Source organism: Orcinus orca, chromosome 2, assembly GCF_937001465.1.
Source record: "Orcinus orca chromosome 2, mOrcOrc1.1, whole genome shotgun sequence".
NCBI lineage: Eukaryota > Metazoa > Chordata > Mammalia > Artiodactyla > Delphinidae > Orcinus > Orcinus orca.
In genome coordinates, this window is record NC_064560.1 from 116,154,800 (window position 1) to 116,177,497 (window position 22,698).

The 22,698-nt window shown below is 47.5% G+C and overlaps 1 protein-coding gene across 1 annotated transcript in view; it reads left to right on the forward strand.

Annotated features, from left to right (window-relative positions):
• Positions 1 to 22,698, forward strand: part of EHD4 (EH domain containing 4) — a 90,045-nt gene that overhangs the window by 54,882 nt on the left and 12,465 nt on the right. Inside the window, exon 4 of the mRNA XM_004273960.3 lies at positions 15,422 to 15,834. Within this exon, the coding sequence (XP_004274008.1) occupies positions 15,422 to 15,834 (413 nt within the window). The remainder of the gene's footprint in view (positions 1 to 15,421; positions 15,835 to 22,698) is intronic.

Sequence of the window (22,698 nt, forward strand, 5' to 3'; positions counted from 1 at the left end):
CAAATGAAGTTGACACAAAAACTTGAAGGAAACAATTGCAGAGTCCCACGACCAGGGATCGACCCCGTGCACCCTCTGCAGTGGAAGCACTGTGTAGTTTTAACCACTGGACCGCCAGGGAAGTCCTGAGTGGTCCTACTTTAGATGGGTAGTGAGAGGGGGTCTCTCCGAGGAGGTGGCATTTAAGCTCAGACCTACAGAATGGAGGGGCTGGCCTGGCAGAGAGTTGGGGGAAGGGCATTGCAGGCAAAGGCCAGAGGGAGCGGACAGGTCAGGGAAGGCTGGAGGCTGGGGAGTGGCCGGGAGGTGGTGAGCAGTGAGGTCAGGAGGGGCTGCTGGTGGGAGCTGTTGGCCTTAGGGAAGCACGTAGATTTTATTCTGAGAGGAACAGAAGGATTATCTTTTTTGACCTTCTGTTGATTGCCCAGAATTATCTCTGTGAACAGCCAGGTGTTCCTCCTGGGCAGTCACAGGTCCAGCCCGGCTCTGCCACTCAGTTTCCGTGTGTTCGTTTGGTTGGTGGATGGTTGGCTTTCTCTTCCCTTGATGCCAGGTTGTCGCTGTCGTTTCTTCTTCTGTCATACCTGTTCTCAGGTACCGTCTCCCCTCTGCTCCCCTTCTACCCTGTGAATGATGCACTGAAGCCCTAGAGCAGTGATTCTCAGGCTCCAGGGAACTTGTTAATATGCTATTTCCTGGCCTCAAGCACAGTTTGGGGGATCTGGAGTGAGACGCAGAAAACTGCGTGTCCAGGGGTTCTGGTGCAGGAGGTCCCCACTTTTAGGAATCTGGGGTAGCGCTGAGCCTGCCCACTCCTATGCTCTCTGCCACCTCCAAACCAGGTGAAAGAAGAGATGATCACAAACTTGGAAAATCTACCAAAATGGACTTGAGCTGTGTCCCACATCCCTTTCACCAGTGTGAAAGGATAGGGCGGAGGATGTAAGTGGTCGGGGGTGGTCTTTTGGGTGGGGTGAGAGGCAGCGCAGCACTGGGCCGGGATCTCTGACTAACCAACATCCTCCCAGGTGAGGGCTTTGACAGGGAGCAGAGGTAACTTTACCCCACAGTGGTCACCAGGTAATCAGGTGACTCTAGCCTCGTGAGCATCTGACAGGGGCTCCTGGCCTGACACTGCTGTCCTCTGCCTGTGCGTTCACTCCATATAGGAGCACCCCCAAACCATTCTAGACTTCTTTGGAAGTTAGAGTTTTTAGAACCTCTAGAGAAAAATAAGGAGATTTTTTTAAAGATTCTCATTTATATTTTCAAATGTTTAATAACTTCACTGCTATAATGGGGACATCCTTGTTATATAACCTCCATCCCTAATGTTATGTATGGCAAAAGCTCTCTGCCCTACCATCACTGTGCACCCATGGGGCCCCCCCCACAGACTGGAGGGTAGGAGTGATCGATTGTAAATGCGGGGTTCTAGGTGGCAGAAGAGCAGTATCATATGAGAAACACTGGCCTGGGACATTTTTCCATTTCCCTGGCTCTTCCACTGACCAGCTGGGTGACCTGGGCAAGTTATTCCACCTTTGTGAGCCTTAGTTTCCTCCTCTGTAAAATCATGTCAATACCTGAGTGGTCCATAGGCATTAGCTCTGAAACATGCTCAGAGTGAGAGGACCCAGAGTGGACAGAGGGCAGGTTCAGGCGCCCGTGCTGGTGGGGAGGCATCTCCAGCTAGTGGACGTAGAAACATGCTGAAAAAATAGCGGCACTTTCAGGGCATCTTTGTTTTCCATCATTGTGGGCCCTGGAGGAGGCTGACCTGAGCTCAGATCTCAGCACCCCCTACCTTACTGTGGGACCCTCTGAGCCTCAGTTTACACTTTTATAAAGTGAGGAAACCCCCCACCCCAGTTCTTGGAAGATAAGGCGACATAACATGTACAGGCCATTTGGCATACAGTCGTATTGAAGAACTGTTGGTGATGGTAGTCTTGTTCACTTCCTGGAACTGGGGTGGTCCCCAAAAGACCCACCAGGATTGCAGGGTCAGCTCGGCCAAGTGCCCCAGAATTACCCCGGAGAGTAGATCTCAGCCCCCACCACTTACATCCTCCGCCCTATCCTTTCACACTGGTGAAAGGGACGTGGGACACAGCTCAAGTCCATTTTGGTAGGTTTTCCAAGTTTGATGGCAGAGAGCACAATAGACTTGACAGTAGATCTGTAGAAAGGGTGCTGAGAGAATGCAGCTACGGAATGCCGTTGCGGGGAACCTGCTTCAGAGAATGACCCAGAGGAGGTGTCCTCTCGTGGCAAGGGCCCCGACTCTTGTCACGTTTCCAGTTCTTTTTGCCATAATCCTCTTTCTGGTGTCTGGGGGTATTTCTCACATGTGCCGTGACACTTTCCTCTAGAAACCTCCAAATTCATCAGGATTCTTTTCGTCTCTTTCTCAAAACCATCCCCTGTTCGAATCCAAATCACGCTGCAAAGCACAAGTCCGACCACTTACTCAGCGTTTCGCCTGTCTCAGGTACTCTTCGGAAGGACCACTGTTTTGTGTGGATGTGTGCACATGTTGAGATGAAAAATTCAAGTGACAGAAAGTTAAATGGTGAAGAACATTTGTCCCATCCACATTCCCAGTTCCTCTCCTAGAGCAAAACCCAGCAGCAGCCTCTTGGGCTTCCTCTGAGTAAGAAGGTCCTCTGCTCACTGCTCTGCACCAAGATTTTTCCACTTAGTAAATCTTGGAGCGCAGCCAGGTCGGGACTTTAGCGCTGCCTCCTTCATATTCTATCATGTAGCTGTGCCAGAATTCATAGCTGGTGTCCTTTGGATGGATGACATTCAGGCGGTTTCTAATTTTTTTTTTTGCGGTATGTGGGCCTCTCACTGTTGTGGCCTCTCCCGTTGCGGAGCACAGGCTCCGGACGTGCAGGCTCAGCGGCCATGGCTCACGGGCCCAGCCGCTCTGCGGCATGTGGGATCTTCCCGGACCAGGGCACGAACCTGTGTCCCCTGCATCGGCAGGCAGACTCTCAACCACTGCGCCACCAGGGAAGCCCGGTTTCTAATCTTTTACTGTTGCAGACAGTGCCACAGAATACAGACAGTTTTGCACATACAGTGCAAGTATATACAGTTTGCACAGTCGTGTAACTGTAAGATACACTCCTAGCAGTGGCATTGCTGGATCAAAAGGAACTGTGGTCTTTTTGCTGTGTTAACTGAGGCCAGAATGCCCTCTCTAGAAGATGTGCCCGTTTACATTCCCACCAACAATACAGAAGTGCCTGTTTCCACACATCCTCCCCAATTTAGGGCATTACCGATTTTGTTTTCATCTTCGCTTTATCTTTGCCTTGTCTGATAGGTGAATGGCATCTCATTATAATTCTAATTTCACTTCTCACTGTTCTTGTGGTTGAACATCTTTTCATATTTACAGATCTTCTCAAAGCAGTTCCTTTCCGGAGATATTTGACCATTTTGAAATACTGTTGGTAACTACATGGACTTTCATTTAATTAAATAAGTGAGTCATTTTTTTAAATAAAGACCCCAATGTGGGCTTACCTGGTCCCCCCTGACTTGATCTGTCTTCCTATCTGTGACATAAACTCAGAAGTAACTATCTCTGAGTAATGGTTTGGCTTTCGGAGTGGGTTAGCTGATAACTTAGTTGCTGGAGCTGGTGTTCATTGACTGGCTGTTGTCCAAATGCTCACAGAACACTCACTCCACGCTGGGAATGTTTAAAAGGAAGAACAGGGCAGGGCAGGGGGTCGGGGTCAGAGGTCACTTGCAAGTCATTTGTTGATCCAAAGTTGTCACCCTCTGGGTTTAACATTTCTCTGCGGAAAATTATGACTTGAAGAAGCATTGTCTGTTTGCCCTTCTGAACCACAAAATGACAAGATGCATTGTCCAAGTTGAAGCCTTGTTTGTAAATATTTGGCCTCATTACACTTGGGTGGAGTCTATATACCATTGACATTTTGCCTCAAGAAAATCCAGTACGAGTACAAACTGCCTTTGTCTGATTTATAGACGTATTGTATGAGACCTTCTTACCTGAGGTACACAAAGCCCACTTGAAAATGAGGAAGGGGCAATTTCCACGTGCGTGACACTTGATTCCTGGATTCTGTTAATTATAGTATTAGAAGGTTGAATCTGATGACTTCCTCAGCATCCTTGAAAGTCTCAAATTCTGTGACTTTTCCTCTGGTAATTTCTTTCAGCATAGAGGAGTTTGGAATTAAATGGCAAGGAAATTAATCTTTCAGGGCAACTAACTGCTGCTATGGAAACATGCAAGGACCTTCAGATCAGCCCAAAATGCCATAGCACATGAGTCCAGTGGAATGAATATAGTAAAATGAAATGTGTTCCTTGCTAATCTTATCCCCTAGAGTTAGTCACTGAATATTCCTGTAACCATCCAGATGGTTTTACAGTCTTATGCTGGTAATGGAACTTGATGGTATCTACTAACAGGCACTAAATGGATTTTCCTGAGAATTTGACATTTTGTTTCAGAAAAGCTTGATATTCAGAACCACCATATATATCTTTAAGATTTGAAGGGCTCCATATTGATCATCTGACCCATCTGATAGATAGATGTAGAAACTGAGGCCATGTAAAGTGAAGTGGCTGAACCAGGCTCCAGGACATGTAGGTTTTTCCTAGTAGATTTTCACCAACTTCTCTCTTCAGCAAAGAGCCTCAAATGCCGTGTACTATTGCTGTCTTTTTCTAGGGCTCAGACCTGCTTCTTAACCTAATTTTTAACCTGAAATGGAAAATGAAATATGAAACCCAGTTTTCCCTTTGGCTTGGTCACATGACCAGAAGCAGCCACGTACGCCGTGCTAAATGTTCAGGTAGAGCCTTTCTCAGTTCCCCATCTGTCCATGGTATGCTGTGATTTCGTGATGTGCGGGCTCTTCGGGGTCACGTGGCACCATCTGCCCCATCGTTATCTTCACAACATCCCCCAGAGGAAGGAGAGACAGGCTGTGGGGCTAGCTTGTTTATTTTAGGAGGAAACAGGCACAGAAAAGTTAATTCACAAGGTCTTGGACTAAATTCCAAAGGGAGAGGAGTGGGAAGAGAAGCTAGAGGATAAACAACACCAAGCCCACCCCAGGACAGGCTCGGTCCTTGGTTTAATTTAAAATGTGGTGTGTTCAGTGGCCAGACCACCCTCAGGCCAGGCACGGGGAGGCAGGGAACGCTGTAACTGCGGGGATATTCTTGTAGCCAGTTACATTCTCCAAGCGGTGACCATCACCGTCTGAAGACTTTGAAAGGAACATACATTGAACCGCCACAAAAAGAGGTGACTGCTGTGCAGATGTGGAGGCTGCGGTGTCCGTCCTCTCTGAGAGTCTTGTTGGATCCGGGAAGGGGCTTAGTATCAGCTCACCCCCACGCCACCCACCCCAACTGTGTGTCTGGTCAGCTGCGAGGAGGAGAAAGCCGGCTGGAGAAGAGAGGGGAGGTGGGGAGGGAGGCAGGAGCAGTGTCTGTACTCATTGCACACCTGTGTGTTCCCGCTGCTCTTCGGGCACAGCTGAAGGGGGGCTGCCTCTGTCCACAGCGGGGTGTGCAGCAAAGACACCACCTGCAGGGTTTCTTGAGATGGCAGTAAGCTGGAAAGCACTAGAAATCCAGACCCTAGTTGTAAACACCAGTACAGAAGGAAGGGAATGCCACCTCAATAATATTGCTAGCCCAGTCCTATATGGGCCAATGATTTTTTCCATGTTTATTTTTTATTACAAAAATAATATATGTTCATCATAAAACACTTAAAAACTACTTTTTAAAAGACCAAAAAGAAGAAAATAAAAATCACCTCTAATTCCACCATCGTGGTGTACACACAGTGCAGCGCAGTGGATAAAATTGCAGGCTCTGGGATCAGCGTCCCTGGGTTTGAATCCTGGCTCCCCTGGGAAACAGCTGTGTGGCCTTGGGTTAAGTTTATTTTTTTTTCTGAGGAATAAATCAAATTTATTGAGCACCTACTATGTTCAGTGGTAGATCCTGGGTGTAAGGTGGTAAATGGAATGAGGGGTGGTGTTTGCCCTCAGAATTTCTGTCATATAATCAGCAAATAAATATATCATTATAGAGAATAAGTGTTATGAAAGAAACATCACTGATGCTGGAAGAATATGTCACAGGGAAGCTGACTTAGTGTACAGTGTTCTGCGTTAGGCTTTTGGGTTCTAGACATGATGACAGTCTCATCTAGAGGACAGGCTGTGGCAGAGAACAGACCCTCTCAGGAGGTGGGGAGGTCCAGCTCCGCTCGGGTTGGGGAAGGCCTCCTGGGGGAAGTGCCCCAGAGGGATGGGTAACTGGAGATGGGAAAGAGGGAAGGCATCCCAGGCAGAAGGGAAAGTCAGAGGCAGGGAACTGCAGGATGCTTTGGAGGAGCAGCAAAGAGCCCAGTGTGGTTTCTGGGGTGGGGAGGGTAGTTTAGTATGAGAACTGTGAGAAAAGGCTGGGGAGGTAAGCTGGGGCTAGTCGCCAAGACTCTGTAGACATTTATTCTAGAAGTAATCAGGGACTCACAGTTGGGGAGATTATCTGAGTTCTGAGAAGGTGTGGAGATCATTTGAGGGCTGGATGGCAAAGGACGGAGCCCGGGGACAGGAAGGGCAGTTAAGGGCACTGCCAGCACTCTCAATACTGTCTGGACAGTCTGTGCTGGACAACTGACTAGGTGCTGGAGGGACACAAAGATGGACATGACACCTCGGGGAACTCTGGGAGAGGGGCCGGTGTTACACGAACCAACACCGTAGGTGCTGGGGAAGGGGTATGAATGCCCTGCTTGCAACGGAGCTACTAGCTCTGGGAGGAGTAGGCCAGGGCCCCGCCAAAGAGGAGGAGAGGTCTGAGCAGAGTCCTGGGCTGTGGCCGGCTGGGCGACTGGCCTTGCCCACCCCAAGAAGGGCACTAAGGGCAAGGGCAGAGAGAACCTGGCCTCGGTCTGAATGTCCTCCATTATCTTGCATCCTTTTATTGACACACATTTTGTTTAAAACTCACGTAATAGGAAACTTGGCTTTGGGAAGAAACTGAAGCATTTTTTTCTGTTGTTCTATTAAAAATAGCCTACCAAATTTGCTTCCTCAGGGTCCCCGCCCTGTGTTTACCTGAGCCAGGTGGCCACTGCTGAAACCTCAGATGCCATTTCCTGGTGGGTCTTTTCAGCAGAGATGGTGACCACGGTCTCCACAGGGCTGTGACGGAAGCCCCTGATTGGGTGGAAAGGGCCCCTTCCTTCCTGCCTCCCCCTCTTGTTCCCAGAACGTGGAGCCAGGAATGCCAAGCTGGGATCTTCCACAGGACAAAGTCTCTTTCCCAGCTCGCAAAGCTATATAGCTTTGGGGTCCTTTTGCAAAGATAGAAAGTGTAGTTTTAAACAACTGGACTGATTACATCTCTATTTTGTTCCAGACTGTTAAAAGTTCCATTGGAAAGTCTTATAGAATTGAAATGTCTATAATTGAATGATGAATTTTTAACATATATCGAGCATCATGGGGACAGTTCTATTATTGTGTCGACTCCACGGACACTCTTACCTGCACACATACATACACTACACCCACATGCAAGGTCACCTGCGCGCGCGCGCACGCACACACACACACACACACACACACACACACACACACACACACCCAGATCTGTGTGCACCCCGGGCCTTGTTGCATTCTGCCCAGCTGGAACTGATTCTCATAAACTCCGAACATTCTCTTCCCTGATCTGTCAGCATGAAAGGCTCTTAAGTCACCTTGGCCACGAGGCAAGGCACTGTGAAATTACACGACTCTCAAAGTTTCAGTGGACAAGCCAAATTTTACATTAACCTCTGTGGTTAAGACTATTTCGACTGTTGCTAAATCCAGCTCCATACATGGCCAGATTTGTGACATAGTTCCCTGATGAACAGATTTCAACTTCCTGATCTACTCAGCAGTTTTGTGGAGATGTATATCTTCAAACAAGTTTAGCAGCCTTGGATTTTTTCCTTTCTTTCCTTCTCCCTTTCTTTCTCCTTTTCTTTCTTCTTTCCAGCCTTCTGTCCATCCTTTCTTCCTTTCTTCTCTTTTCCTTTCTTTCTTATTTATTTATTTTTACTTTTTAAGTCAGTTTTATTGAAGTATAGTACATTATAATGCACTCACTTTAATTGTACAGCTTGTTGATTTTTGACAAATTTGCAGATTTACTCATGTACTCGTGTTTCTCGTGTAACCACCACCATCTTCAAGAAATAGAAACTTTCTGTCACCCTGAGAAGTTCCTTCTTCATTTGTGCCACTTTGCAGTCAGTCCCAGCCCCATCCTCAGCCACAGGCAACTCCTCATCTGCTCTCTGTCGCTGTAGCTTAGCGTTGCCTGTCCTAGAATTTAATATAAATGGAATCGTACAGTATGTGCTCTTTAGTGCCCGGCTTCTCCCACTCGGCATGTTTCTGAGATTCACCCGTGTAGCTACATGTGTCAGTAGCTCATTCCGTGTATCACTGAGTAGTAATCCACTGCACAGAGGCACTGCAGTTTATCCATTCACCTGCCAAAGAACATTTGGGTTATTTCCAGTTTGGGGATATTCTGGGTAAAGCTAGCAGCCTCATTTTTATGGCAGTATGTCCCTCAGCAACAGTTCCAAGCACATCCTAGGCACTTGATAATTATTAATTAATCCATTAAAAAAAATTTTGTATTTGAAATGTCTTGTTAAATTCCAAGATGTTTAGTGTATTTTCGATTTCCAGAGAGACATGTTCAAAGAGATTGTTTCAAGCAGGGAAGTTTAGGGGAATTCCCTGGTGGTCCAGTGGTTAGGACTGTGCGCTTTCACTTCCGAGGGCCTGTGTTCGATCCCTGGTCGGGGAACTAAGATCCTGTAAGCCGCGAGGTGCGGCCCCCAAAAAAAGGGGGATTTTGAACATTTTCCCACAGAAAACATTGAGTCAGTGTAGGAAGCAGGGTAGGAAGACCCCCACCCCCCTCAGGCATTCCCGGCCCAGTTGAGAGACACGTGTGAACTAACGGAGTACAGTTCTCTGGGGGGCTAGGGGCACGCTGCGGGAGCCCAGGAGGGCTGGAGGGCACAGTTGGGTTTCTAAGGCTGAGTCAGAGCTGTAGTGTTTCCACTCAGAAGTAGGCACCAGGTGGACAGTGCTGTCCAGACCAAAGACAGTCAGCTCAAAATGTAAGGACACTATGTAGGCCCAAAAGACAGCAACCAAGGGCACGTTCAGTCTGAGGGCCGCTGGTTTTCCATGTTGTTTTAAGTGGTAGCTTCGTCACAGACCTACTTAGCATAGTGTGGCTGACTGTAGCGGTGACAGGGCTCTGACCGCCCTCTGTAACAGAACCTCTGGGGCACTTCATTGCTCTCTGCCCGTTGAGTACGAGAATGTTTGCCCCGAGCTGTCCCAGCCAGCGCAGGTGTGCACAGGCCTTTCCTAAGCCAGAGGGGAATCCTGTGGTTGGAACCATCGCTCTGTTTCAGGAATAACCCAGGGTCTTTAAGACCAGCTGGTAGAACTCCCTCTGTCTCACAAGCAGGGAAAGAAAGGCCACCAGCTCTATTCGTAAAATATGAATGGTTGTGCTCGGTAGGTATATTCTATTAGCTATTGTTTGAGCACTGATTCTCTCCCTTGGCTCAAGCATCATTGCATTGTCACCTTTACCCTAATTAATTTTGTTTTCTCTATGACAGCAGACTATACCTCACCCCAGCCAGGCATCCTTCAACAAATATTTATTGTGCCCCCGCCATGCATTGGGGACTAGATACGAGGATTTTTTAAATAACCAGTAGATAACATCTTGGAGAGCTTTCTAGGTACCAAGATGATTCTAAATGCTTCACATACATTAACTCCACAGCCCCATGAAGTATATGGATACTATTATTAGCCCCATTTTACAGATGAGGAAATGAGGCACAGAGAGGTTAAGTAACATGCCCAAGGTCACAGAATTAGTAAGTGATGGAGATAGATTAGATCCCAGGCAGCCTGAGTCCAAAGCCCACAACGATAATCACTGTCTTGTGACGCCATGAGGAAGATGTGGTCCCTGCAGTTAAAGAATTTATGATCTAATGAGAGAGCCCTGTATATCCATTGGATTATAATCCACTGTGTAAAGTTGTTTAGTAGGAGAATAAGCAGAAGAGGGAGTAACTGAGTCCACCTTTGTGAGGGAGGGGGCAGAATTAATAATGAAAGTTTATATTTATTGAAAGTTTACTAAGTCTCAGCATTGTGCTGAGCATGTTAAAAGGATTTTCTTTTTTTTTTTTTTGCGATACATGGGCCTCTTACTGTTGTGGCCTCTCCGGTTGCGGAGCACAGGCTCCGGACGTGCAGGCTCAGCGGCCATGGCTCACGGGCCCAGCCGCTCCCGCTCTGCGGCATGTGGGATCTTCCCGGACCGGGGCACAAACCCATGTCCCCTGCATCGGCAGGCGGACTCTCAACCACTGCGCCACCAGGGAAGCCCTAAAAGCATTTTCTTATGCAGTCGTTCAACAACCTGGTTTTACAGATGAGAAAATTGGAGCTTACAGAAGTTAAGTAACATGTCACTCAAGTTTCCCCCAGGTGTTTTGAAGAATGACGAGGATCTGGGCTAGATTTCTAGGTCCTAAGCCAGAGGAGAAGGGCTTGCCAGGGCCTAGGCCCAGCATGAGCAAAGACGGCAGAGCTTTCATGAATTTTAAAATCCGTCTTCAAATAAGCAGATTTAAACTCTGTGTTTCCTCAGTTCTGTGCTGTACCATCTAACCACGTATTGGTAACTTTTTAGAATAAAAAGAAACTATTTTTAATGTGTTTTGTGTTACCGACCAGCAATAACACAGACACATCTTTGCCATCCCATATGCCTTGGTCTTCAGTCTAAGGCAGTGATCCTCAAACTTTACTGGGCATTGCAGTTGTCTGAAGAGCTTATAAAATGCCGGTCACCCTTCTCTACTTTGAAATGAAAGTGCCAGAGGACAAGAAAGCAAACTCTTAAGTTTACTGAAGAGCTGCATGCATAAATATTTCTAATATTATATTTGGAAGTTACTACATAGTTCATTTCCCTTGTGCCTAAAATATAATCTTTTCTATTCAGAATGATGACCAGTCCTCAGTGGAAACCATAAATCATGGCAGGCTTCAGTTTCATTCACCACCCTATGCTCACTAAGCCAGAAAAATGTATAAATGTGTTGTAGAGGCTTTGTAAACAACTCTCAGTTAGGCAAAAATAAAATTAAATCTGTATACGCTAAAAAGTAATAATAAAGTAAAATAAAATGCAAGTCACCAAGCCCAGCCCCAGGGATTCTGATTCCATGGTTCTAGGGAGAGGCTAGGAGTCTAAATTTTAACAAATCCCATACTTGATTCTGATGCAAGACCAGGCTTTGAGAAGCAGTGGTCTCTAGGTCCTTTTGAATAATTTTCCTTCAGCAGGCAAACTAAATAACATATCATTAAACTAGATCCTTTCTTTAAAATCAGCTGGAACAGGCTTCCCTGGGGCCACAGTGGATAAGAATCTGCCTGCCAATGCAGGGGACACAGGTTAATTCCCTGGTCCGGGAAGATCCCACATGCCGCGGAGCAGCTAAGCCCATGTGCCACAGCTACTGAGCCTGCGCTCTAGAGCCCGCGAGCCACAACTACTGAAGCCCGCGCACCTAGAGCCCGTGCTCCGCAACAACAGAAGCTACCGCAATGAGAAGCCCGCGCACTGCAACGAAGAGTAGCCCCTGCTCACCACAACTAGAGAAAGCCCGCGCACAGCAACGAAGACCCAACACAGCCAAAAATAAATAAATAATTAATTAATTAATTTAAAAAAAAATCAGCTGGAACTTTTTGGTAGACAGATATTTGGTGCCTTTCTTATATCATAAGGTATAAGAATTGAGAAGACCTATTCAGCCTTAAAATGGAAGGAAATTCTGATACATGCTATAACATGGATGAACCTTGAGGACATTATGTTAAGTGAAATCAACCAGTCACAAAAAGACAAGTACTGTATGATTCCACTTATATGATGTATTTAGGGCAGTCAAATTCATAAAGGCATAAAATAGAATAGTGGTTGCCAGGGGCTGGGGGAGGAGGGGACGGACACATTGTTTGGCGGGTACAGTTTCAGTTTGGGAAGACGAAAAGCGTTCTGGAGCTGGATGATGGTGATAGTTCCACAACAATATGAATGCACTTAATGCCACTAAACTGTACACTTAAAATGATAAAATAATAACAATAACAACAACTGTATGTGGGGAAAAAATTGAGCAGACCAACCTCTCCTGGCTTTGATAATTCTTTGCTTTCTTCTGAGACACTTGGTGATTTTTTTCGCCTTTGATTGTGTTGCCTGATGTGTAACAAGCAATCCTTTTACACCTGCTTGGTGACAAACAAAACAGTTCTACTTCCCTATACTACTTAATCTTATTAAGCTTTCAACATTACTTTAAAACAGAAGAATACGGACATGCAGCCATTCCTCCCGAGATGAGTACTGGCTTCACTTATAGTAAACTTACATCTGGCCGTTCCAGTAACTTTTTATTTCACTGAAGCCTTAGAATGAAGTCTTTTTAAAAATAACTATTAGGAACCCAAATTTAAGTTAAAGTTTAAACACATGAGGTACTATTGAGGCCAACTGCTGAACCCAGGTGGCCCTTGGAGGAGGAGAGATGTGTCTGCATGGCTAGATTTGCACGGTGCACGCACATGGGGGAGGTGACAGCTATTGGAGTGGCAAGTTTCTTTTGGCACTGATTGTAAGAGCATCTAGAGTTTGGAAATATTCAAATGTGGGGATAGATTATTTACCAGTCATGGTCCTTGGTAGCAAACCAAAGAAGCTGATTCTGACTAACGTAAGCAGAAAAGGAATTTTTCAGAAAATCAGGCTGTTCGCAGAATTGATGGGAAAGTTGGAGAGCTGGGCTCAAAAACTAGGTTAGGAAGCTACCGTCACTGTCTAAACTCAGCCACCTCTGCCAGAAATAAATTCTCACGTTCCCTGTGTCTTTGCACCATTCCCTCAAGATTCAACACCATCCGCTGGTAGGAGATGATTGTCTGATTCTAGATCACCTACCTGTACCCCAACCTGCTAACGAGTGGGGCAAAAGTCTGTGTGCCATGCCTTCAGCGTCTGTGGCCCCCGAGGGACCCTCCCGCAACCCCCACCGGACAGGAAGGGCGTTCAGCGAAATACAACTCGTGTCCTCTCCAGTGTGCACTCTGGACACAGCCTTTTCTTTCATCTGTTTGTGAACCTTCAGTTACCAAGTGAGAGAGGATTTGGGTCAGAGAGATAAGTCGATCATCCCTATTGGAAAAGTAACTCCACAAGCAGGGCCCTCAGTGGGTGGTTCCGAAATGCCCTCCCGGTGCCCAGGGAACAGCACCATCTTTCATCTGCTGAGGATCTGCTACCTGGGATCTGGGCTCTCTGGCACACAAGTCAGCTTCGAATGACAGAACCTGTGTTACCTTAGGAGGAGGTTTGTTCTAGCCTCAGAGGGACAGAACTCGAGTGGAATCGTGACTCTGTATATCCACATACTACTCTGTGACCCGTTCAGTAGGTCTTTGATTTTCCTCTGATCTAAACTGGCTACTGACAGCAATGAAAATAAACTCTGGCCCACGTTCCGGGAACTACCTTTATCCTCCTTGTCCCCAGTGGAGTCAGGGAGTGATGCAGAGAGAAAGAGAAGTGAAAAGCCTGAGCTGGCAGCATACGCACATGTGTGATGACATAAAGCCCCGCGTCTGGGGGCTGTGGTTTCCTCTGGAGGAGAGGTTGAGGCTAGGGCTTAGGGAGGGGTGTACAGAGGGCTTCAGCATTTCTGAATGTTTTCTTTATTTAAATGTGTCTGAATCCAGTTTGCTTGTCCACCTACTCCCCTTACACCTGTTCTTCAATTCATGGAAACTTCAGTCCACGGACCCCCTTTATTTCTGCCTAATAGCTCATTCTCCTTTAGACACTTTGTCATCTACCTTAGATGCCTCACTCCCTCCATCCCCAGAGTCAACCAGAATCCCAAAACTGGTGTAACTTATATTTTCTGTGCTGTAGTATATATCCATAGGCTGTTGAGTGGCGCTTTGTTTTTTACATTGTAAGTGAATGTTCTCAAACTGTACATGTCCTTTTGAAGCTGATTTTTTACTCACCAATTTGTGAGAGATTTGCCTGTGCTGACAAGTGAAGATCTAGTTCATTCGCACTGCTATGTGGTATTTTGTTGTATAAATAAACTAGACTTCAATTTTCTTAAGTATGTGAAGCAAACAAGACCAAGTGTCAAAATTTCTTAAAGGTACAAGGTGGGTATGTCAGCATTCATCACATTATTCTCTAGACTGTTATAGGTGTTTGGAAGTTTTCAGAATCTAAAAAAGAGGCAAGAGCACTTAAGTAGGGTCAGGAAGAATCCCATCTGGGTTCTGATTGGGCTGCACTGAGGCTCTGAGTCCAGAGCTAATCAGACTGAGAATAAAAATAAACCCGTGGAACTGGCCCCTCTTGTTTGCTTCTCGTGGGACTTGCCTCCCTGGAGAAATGCCTGAAAATCTTGACCACAAGCGCAGAGGAGTGTTGATTTAGCCGCATGATTTGGAGTGCATTGGTACGTGGCCAAAGTGAACCAAACAGAATTGTCATGGGCCTCCTCGTTTTTAGAAAGAAACTGGCGAGAGACCATTTCTCGGAATGGCTGTGAGACACCATTTTTAGAATATTTACAACATACTTAGGATATAAATAGTCCAAATGATAAATATAGGTCACAGTGTTGGCCAGGCCAACCTTTGATCTCCTTCACACTCTTAAAAACTTAAAGAGAAGGCGATTCCTCTTTTGTGGTACTTCCTGGACACCCCATGGGACTCCAAGCGGCCTCTAGGTTTTCTTCCTTCTCCAGTTCTGGAACTTTCAGAAAGGTGAGACTTTGACAGAAATTAAGAGCTTTTGGCCCATGGCCTGCATTTTTTACAGAGCCACTGACCAGTTTTGCCATTGAGCCAAAAGACTGTGCTAGGTGAGACAAGAGACCCCTGGGGGACTGAATGGAGCTACGCGTACGGAAGTAAGCACTGCCCAATCAAAGTGACCACGAGCCCCTCTGTATCCCCCATTCCGCCCCACGGAAGGGCTCCCAGGGTCCCCAGCATCGACTCGATGCATCCAGCCCAGAGGGCCCCATGTGAAATGGTTTTCAGGTCGCGAGGCCTCCCCTGCCTCCAGCTTGGAGACGGGGCTCTCTCCTCGGCAGCTGCTGGAGACCCAGGGGGTTCCAAGCCCTCCTGGCAGGCGTGTCCCCCGCAGCAACCGCCTGCACTGATGTGCCCTTCCCTCCCCACAGGGTATGACTTCTGCCAGGTCCTGCAGTGGTTTGCTGAGCGGGTGGACAGGATCATCCTGCTCTTCGATGCGCACAAACTGGACATCTCAGACGAGTTCTCGGAGGCCATCAAGGCCTTCCGGGGCCAGGACGACAAGATCCGCGTGGTGCTGAACAAGGCTGACCAAGTGGACACGCAGCAGCTGATGCGCGTCTACGGGGCCCTCATGTGGTCCCTGGGCAAGGTCATCAACACTCCCGAGGTGCTGCGCGTCTACATCGGCTCCTTCTGGGCGCAGCCCCTGCAGAACACTGACAACCGCCGGCTCTTCGAGGCCGAGGCCCAGGACCTGTTCAGAGACATCCAGAGCCTTCCTCAGAAGGCGGCGGTGCGCAAACTCAATGACCTCATCAAGCGAGCGAGGCTGGCCAAGGTAAGCCGGAGACCCCCCGCGGCAGCCTCTGCAAGGGACCCTCCTCACACTCTCCTCACTTTGCCTCATTCAGTCAGCAGCTGCTCAGCATCCCTGGGCCAGGGCTGGGCAGCCTGGTCTGGGGGAGGAGGGGGTGCAGAACCCCCCCTTACAGAATGGGGAGCTGTGTGTGACTGGGGTGTGGACACTGTGCTCTGAGGAGGGGGCCTCGCCGGGGCGGGATGGGGAGCGGGGAGGGCTCCACGGAGGATGACTTCCGGGCGGGTGACCAGCCGTGCAACGCCTCCTCGTGGTTCGTCACCGCCGCCCTTATGCCAGCATGCTCACAGGGCAGCATCCCTCCTATGTCGAGAGGCCTCCCTGGCGGCCCAGCCCCACCCATAGTCCCTGGTTCTGCTCTTTTCCTCTCTGCTCAGCTGCCCACCCAGTGCGTGCTCATGCCCTCCTCCCATGCGGCCCAGCTAATCTGCAGTCACCTGTGCTCTGTGAGTCACTGCTGTTTGAACTTTTCTTCTCAGTACCATCTGCTTCCTTCCCTAACTACAGCCACTTTTGTTCCAGTTCTGCAAGGCTTGTAAATCCACTGATTTATAGCTCTCCTGACATGATTTCCCTCCCCTGCTCGTCCCGGGTGGCAGGAAGTCCGTTTTTGCCCATTTAGTGACTGCCCACCCCGCAGCGTGTGGTCTTTCTCTCCTCCAGCTGATACAGCTGAACTTTACCTTCAGTGTACGTAGTACCCAACGTGATTTTATAACCAAGGCTGGTAAATGACGTCATAGCCTTTGCAGATTTCAAGATCTTTTAAACTATTTTTAAATGCCCATGGCCGTTTTTAATTTACCGGTCGTTGCTGAGGGCCTAGTGACTGAAGACGCAGCTGTCATTAGTCATATAAATAAATAAAGAGCAGAGAGCTGACTGGGGGTGCCAAGCACATGGGACTTCGCTGCCATCCTTGAGTGTTGGGCCCTGTGAAGGGGCCAGCATGGCCTGGGTTTAGAGAGGCACAGAATGCTGCTGTGTACTGACGCCGGGAATAATGAAAGCCCTTGTGTAGAGGCGGGGGGCAGGGGCAGGGGGCGGTCAACTTGCTGAGCTTACTTCTAGGAAAAAAGCTTGTCTTTTTTTCCCTAAGAATAGTATCTGGCTTGTTCCTTTTCATAAAGGAAAATGTTTGAAGTACGGATGTTTCCAGCCTGAGCTTCTCAGTGTCAGTGTGTTCCTGGGGCAGCACCACACTGCAGAGGGGGGCAGGAAACAGTCTTGGGCAGAGAAGAAGCCGTACTCAGCACAGTGGCCTTGGCCACTAACCAATGCCATCCACTTTATACACCACCTGCAGTTTTATGTTCCATTTGTGAACTTGTTGCTGAAATGGACAAGGAGTCACCTGAGTTTTTCTCTTGGCAGTGTTTCTATTTCATAAAAATGCTCTTTGGTTTTGATATATTAATCTTCATCTCTCTTGATCCAGTTTTCCTTTGGTAAGCCAACCCTTCCTGAGGGTCTGATCCTGTCAGTAAGTGCACAGAGTTGGGCATTCTCTTCATTTCTCACAAAAGGGAACTGAAGCTCAAAAAGGTGACATAACTTGCCCAAGGCTCCCCAGCCTGAAGTTACAAAATATAGATTCAAACTCCAGTGGGCCTGACTCCCTGGTCCGGAAGGCATTCGCCTGAAATCCAGAGTGGACAACATCTGGTTGCTCCTTATTATGCCCTTGCATTCTGCATTAATCTGTCATTCTGTTTATTCTATAAAATTATCCATCCACGTAAACCCTACAAAGTTTAGAGGTTTGTCGAGCTGTCATTTTGCAAGCATGCAAAGGATAAGTTTTCAGATGTCACCTGAGAGGTGACAGATCTGAGTTGGGGTATGGAGTGTGTCTATTTATAGACCACCATAATTAGGTAGAATTTGTGCCTCATCCAGAAATAAAGCCAGAAATGCGTTGTTAATGTCCTGCCAGGTTCTGCAGTAGTCAAACTTGAGGTATCATAAAGGTGACATTTATTTATTTATTTATTTATTTATTTATGGCTGCGTTGGGTCTTCGTTGCTGTGCACGGGCTTTCTCTAGTTGCAGCGAGTGGGGGCTACTCATGGTTGCGGTGCACAGGCTTTTTACTGCAGTGGCTTCTCTTGTTGCAGAGCACGGGCTCTAGGCACGCAGGCTTCAGTAGTTGTGGCACGAGGGCTCTAGAGCTCAGGCTCAGTAGTTGTGGCGCACAGGCTTAATTGCTCCACGGCATGTGGGATCTTTCCAGACCAGGGCTCGAACCCGTGTCCCCTGCATTGGCAGGTGGATTCTTAACCACTGCACCACCAAGGAAGCCCAAGATGACATTTTAATAATATGAAAAATGGCACTCTTACTAAAGATCTCTTGAAACTTAATGATTTCCCTGCTTTTTCTATTTATATTTTTTCCCCAACTCTCTGTTTCAAGGAACAGGAAACCTTTAGAGTGCCATTTATCAAAGATTGTATCTTATGATATCAGTAGACATCCTTCTTTGAAGGATGTCACAATCTAAGATGCTAGTCAAGTTTCATTTCCTGATTTTGTAGAGTAACCTATTTGGGGAAAGCCCAAAATAAGTTTAGAAAATAAGAATTTAGTTTTATTCAGCTATAATTAAAATAGCCAAGTTAAAGAAATAAGGTTCAAACTCCAAATCATAGTAGTTTATGGGATAAATGCACAAAGGTAAATAGCAAGGCAAGTTTACTGTAGGACCCCACCCTTTATAAGCACGCTGCCCAAGGATAGGAAGGGTTCCCACCCACTTGGAAACCTTCATTCAGTAAAAAATGAGTCAACATTTGAGGAAGGAACAACTAAAACTGAGAAAGAAAAGGAGAGGTCATTGATTTGGGGGGTTTACTATAGTTCGGTGCAATTTAGTTTCGTCTTCACAGCGTGTTCTCCTCTTAGTCACGTGTAGCGTGCAGGGGCAGCTTTCTGGTCTGTCTGCACCGCCTATTCCTTCTGGGGAGAAGTTAGACATTTTGAAATTCACCACATGGACCCAGGCTAAGTTATGTAAAAATCATTCTGCAGTGGCTGATGACTATCCCTTTGATGCTTAGTCCTCCAGGGGGCATTTAAAAATAGCTCAGTTGGCAGCCCCAAGCTACTGGGGGTGTGTCAGTACTTGTGTCCACCCAGGAGAGCCTGTCTCTTTGAAGGCCACCATCAGATGACTGGGTAGGCCCCCTCACATGCCGTTTAAGGCTCTTCAGAATCATATGTGCTGTTGGTGCCAGCTTTGATTTCAACAGAATAACAAACCTCCAAGTGGGAGCCAATCAGCTGCATCTTGAAGCCTCACACTCTTACCACCCCATGGGTTCATCTTCTGGGTCTCTAGTTTAGGAACTGAAATTTTTTTATCATAGTAAACCCAATTTTAAAATGTGCTGACCCCCAGGGACTTCGCTGGTTGCGCAGTGGTTAAGAATCTGCCTGCCAATGCAGGGGACACAGGTTCAATCCCTGGTCCAGGAAGATGCCACATGCCACGGAACAACTAAGCCCGTGCGCCACAACTACTGAGCCTGTGCTCTAGAGCCCGTGAGCCACAACTACTGAGCCTGCGTGCCACAACTACTGAAGCCCACACACCTAGAGCCCGTGCTCTGCAACAAGAGAAGCCCCCACTCACCACAACTAGAGAAAGCCTGCACACAGCAATGAAGACCCAACACAGCCATAAATAAACAAATAAATAAAAGTAAATTTATATATATATAAAATGTGCTGATCCCCAGAGGTTAAATGTTCTCTGCACGTTTCCAGCTGGGCCTGCAAAGATGCAGATCTCCATCAGGTCATATTAAACCTGGGCAACTCTAAGGTTGCCCAGTGCAGAACAATGTATCCCAGCCTGACTTCCCCCACACGTCTCCCCAGTATCCAAATTCCATGGGCATTTCCATTCCTATTGTCCATGAGCACCTCAAGCTTCCAGCACTTGCTGCTGGGGGTTGCCCTCCAAGCCCACAGTGGAAATTCCCAGTATTACTCTGTGTACATGCTTCTCAGCCTTGGAGATACAAACACTTGTCATGGACACAGTTAATGAGATTGTGTCAGAGTGTGGATGTGAACTATAAATCCCTGTTCGTTTAAAGGGGAGTACATCTTTTTCTCCTCATTGAGTTATTAGCCCAGAAAAAAATTGACATTTTGAGCCATTTGACTTACCCTTGGTCATCACCATTTGATGAGTTGGGGCTTTTCTAGTTTTATATAAGGGAAAGAGTGAATTGAACAAGACAACAATGTTCAAACGTTCCCCAGGGTTCAGTGTCATTCACTTGTGAATGAAGAACTTGGAACCCAAATTCATCATGTTCTATTTAAATATATAGAGTCTATTCATTATTCAGTAAGGACTAAATAGCCACAAGCCTCCTCTGGCGTTACTACCCCTCCAGCTATAGGTCTTTGGCCATTAGTCAATAACAACATTTCTAGCCCCCTTTCTAGAGGACAAAGTACATTCAAATCTATGCTCTCTCTCGATTCTCATAACCACAGCCCTGTGAGGTAAGGGCTGTAATCCCCAGGTTGGGGGTGAGCAAGCCGAGGCTGGGGAGGAGACAGCTTGCCCAGGGTTGCTCAGCGAGCGCGTGGGCAGCGGTGGCAGCGCCTGACCCGGCCTTCAAACACGCAGTCCCATCCTGCCCACCTCCTCTTTCTCCCCATCTTCTCCTTCTTATTCCTCTTCCTCTAAATTAATTTTCTCCTATTATAAAGAACAAAAGATCAGACTGTTTCTACCTCCTTCCCTGGACCATCGCCGGATCTGGCCCCGGGTCCTGCGTTTGTTTGGAGACACATCTTTGTCACATAAAGGCAGACACGAGCTTTTCAAGTTGACTGGGGATTTCAGCCACCCAGGCTGTCCCTTGTTTACCGAGAGTCCTTAGAAAATCACAAGGCACCGTCCCGCTAGAAGATTGCAGTCTTTCCCACATTCTGCGTGGTGTTCGCAGTGTGTGTGCCATAACGTATCCATTTTTTATGCATGGGGAGGGAAGAGTACATGACCTTCCCAAAGCTTCCCTGTGAGTTAGGAACGATCAGAAGCCAAACCTCAAAGTTGTTCCATAGGACATAGTTCACTTTGAATTCCAGACTTCAGCAGCTTCAGTACGATTTTTAATTCATACCCACAAAAAGCAGTTAATTCTATAAGACAGGGAATGAGGCAGTAAGATAGTTAAATGCTACTTCCAGCTTGGCATCTCCTAACTAGTTGCGTGACCTTGAGTAAGTCATATGAACTTCCTGGAACCAGGAATTCAGTCAGATATAGGGAGCCCCTTCCAGATTTAATACTCTGTGATTCTAAGGATTATAATTTACCTTGTAACTTGATAAGCTTCTTAAAGGCAGGGCCCATGCATAGAATCTGACCCTGGGTTATTATTGTCTTAGGATGCCCAGGGAAGGGCAGGAGGGGGAGGCCATGCAGAGGCAGTACAACAGGAGACTTCCACGAAACAGGCCAGTAGTTGAGGCTGAGAGCAGCCTGCAGCATGAGCAGGTCACCTGAGGGTCATGACTCAGGTAGAGCCAGGCAGGTGGGAGGAGGAGGGAGTTGAGACCTGGCACAGGAACTGCCCCAGTTACATCAGGGCCCTGGAGGCCTGGCGTCAAAGGTTGGCCCATTATCCAGCAGCCTCAGTCATCAGCGGTGAGCACCATGAGGGCAGGGATGAGGGAGCAGGTGCCAGGCGATGGGTGGAGGGCTGTGGCAGGGGCACATCACCTGCAGCCCAGCCCAGGGAAAGCAGGCCCCTGGGGACCAGGCGGTGTTCAAGAGCAGGGTGCCATTCCCAGGGGAGCTAGGGGCTGGGTGGGGAGTCAGCCTTACCTGCACAGGGGCCTGGCAGTTCCCAGGTACCACACTGATAGGTGGGGAGGGGGCTTGGGGAGCTCTGCAGGGACCTGGCAGCTGCCCCAGGCCTGGGCTCTGGGAAGGGGTCTTGGAAAGACGCCCTCGTGGATGGGAAGCTGAGCAGGTAGTGGGACTTCCTGCTTCAGCTGGGATGGGCTCCAGAGCAGGGCAGGCCAGAGCACGGAAGAGAGAGGGGTCCACAGGCCCAGTCCAGAGGATCCAGGAGGGCCGAGGCCAAGGAAATGATGCAAGGACAGCTGGTGATAGTTGGTTCTCCCCGATGGAATATGGCGGTCCCGCCAAGGCCTTCGGACCTACCCAGGGCCGTCCCCAGCCTCATCCAAACCAAGCCAGGCATTCACTAACCAAGGCAAGGAAATTACCAGTCTTACTAGTTCTACCACGTATTCATCATATCCTCAGGAATGCAGTTAAAAGCCCATCGTTCTAAATAAAAGGATTGCCAAACCTTGGATTTCTCTGGTTATCTTAAAGAATCGTGTAAATATTTTAAGCTGTTTTAATTTGAAAAGTAAATAAGTTTACTATTCACTTTGTTATAAAGCAGAAACTAATGCACCATTGTAAAGCAATTATACTCCAATAAAGATGTTTAAAAATAAATAAATAAATAAGTTTACTAGTGACAGGAAGGTATAGAAGCATCTCTCCCAATCTATACTTGTAGCAATAGTCAGGCAGCTCAGTGTGTGCTTATGTTAAAATGACCTTTATGTAGATGGAGAAGTTCGCGTTGTCTGGTCCGAGCCTGTCAGCATTTGCATTATGCACTTAGTTTAGAGTTCAGATCTTAGCAAAATGTTTTTGGCTGTGCCCAGTGTATGTCCATACACAGAGGCCCTCAGCTGAGCCATGGGATGTTTCTGCTTACCCCCTTCATTCAATTTCCATTCTTCCACAAGATTATAGTAGACCTCTGCTTTCT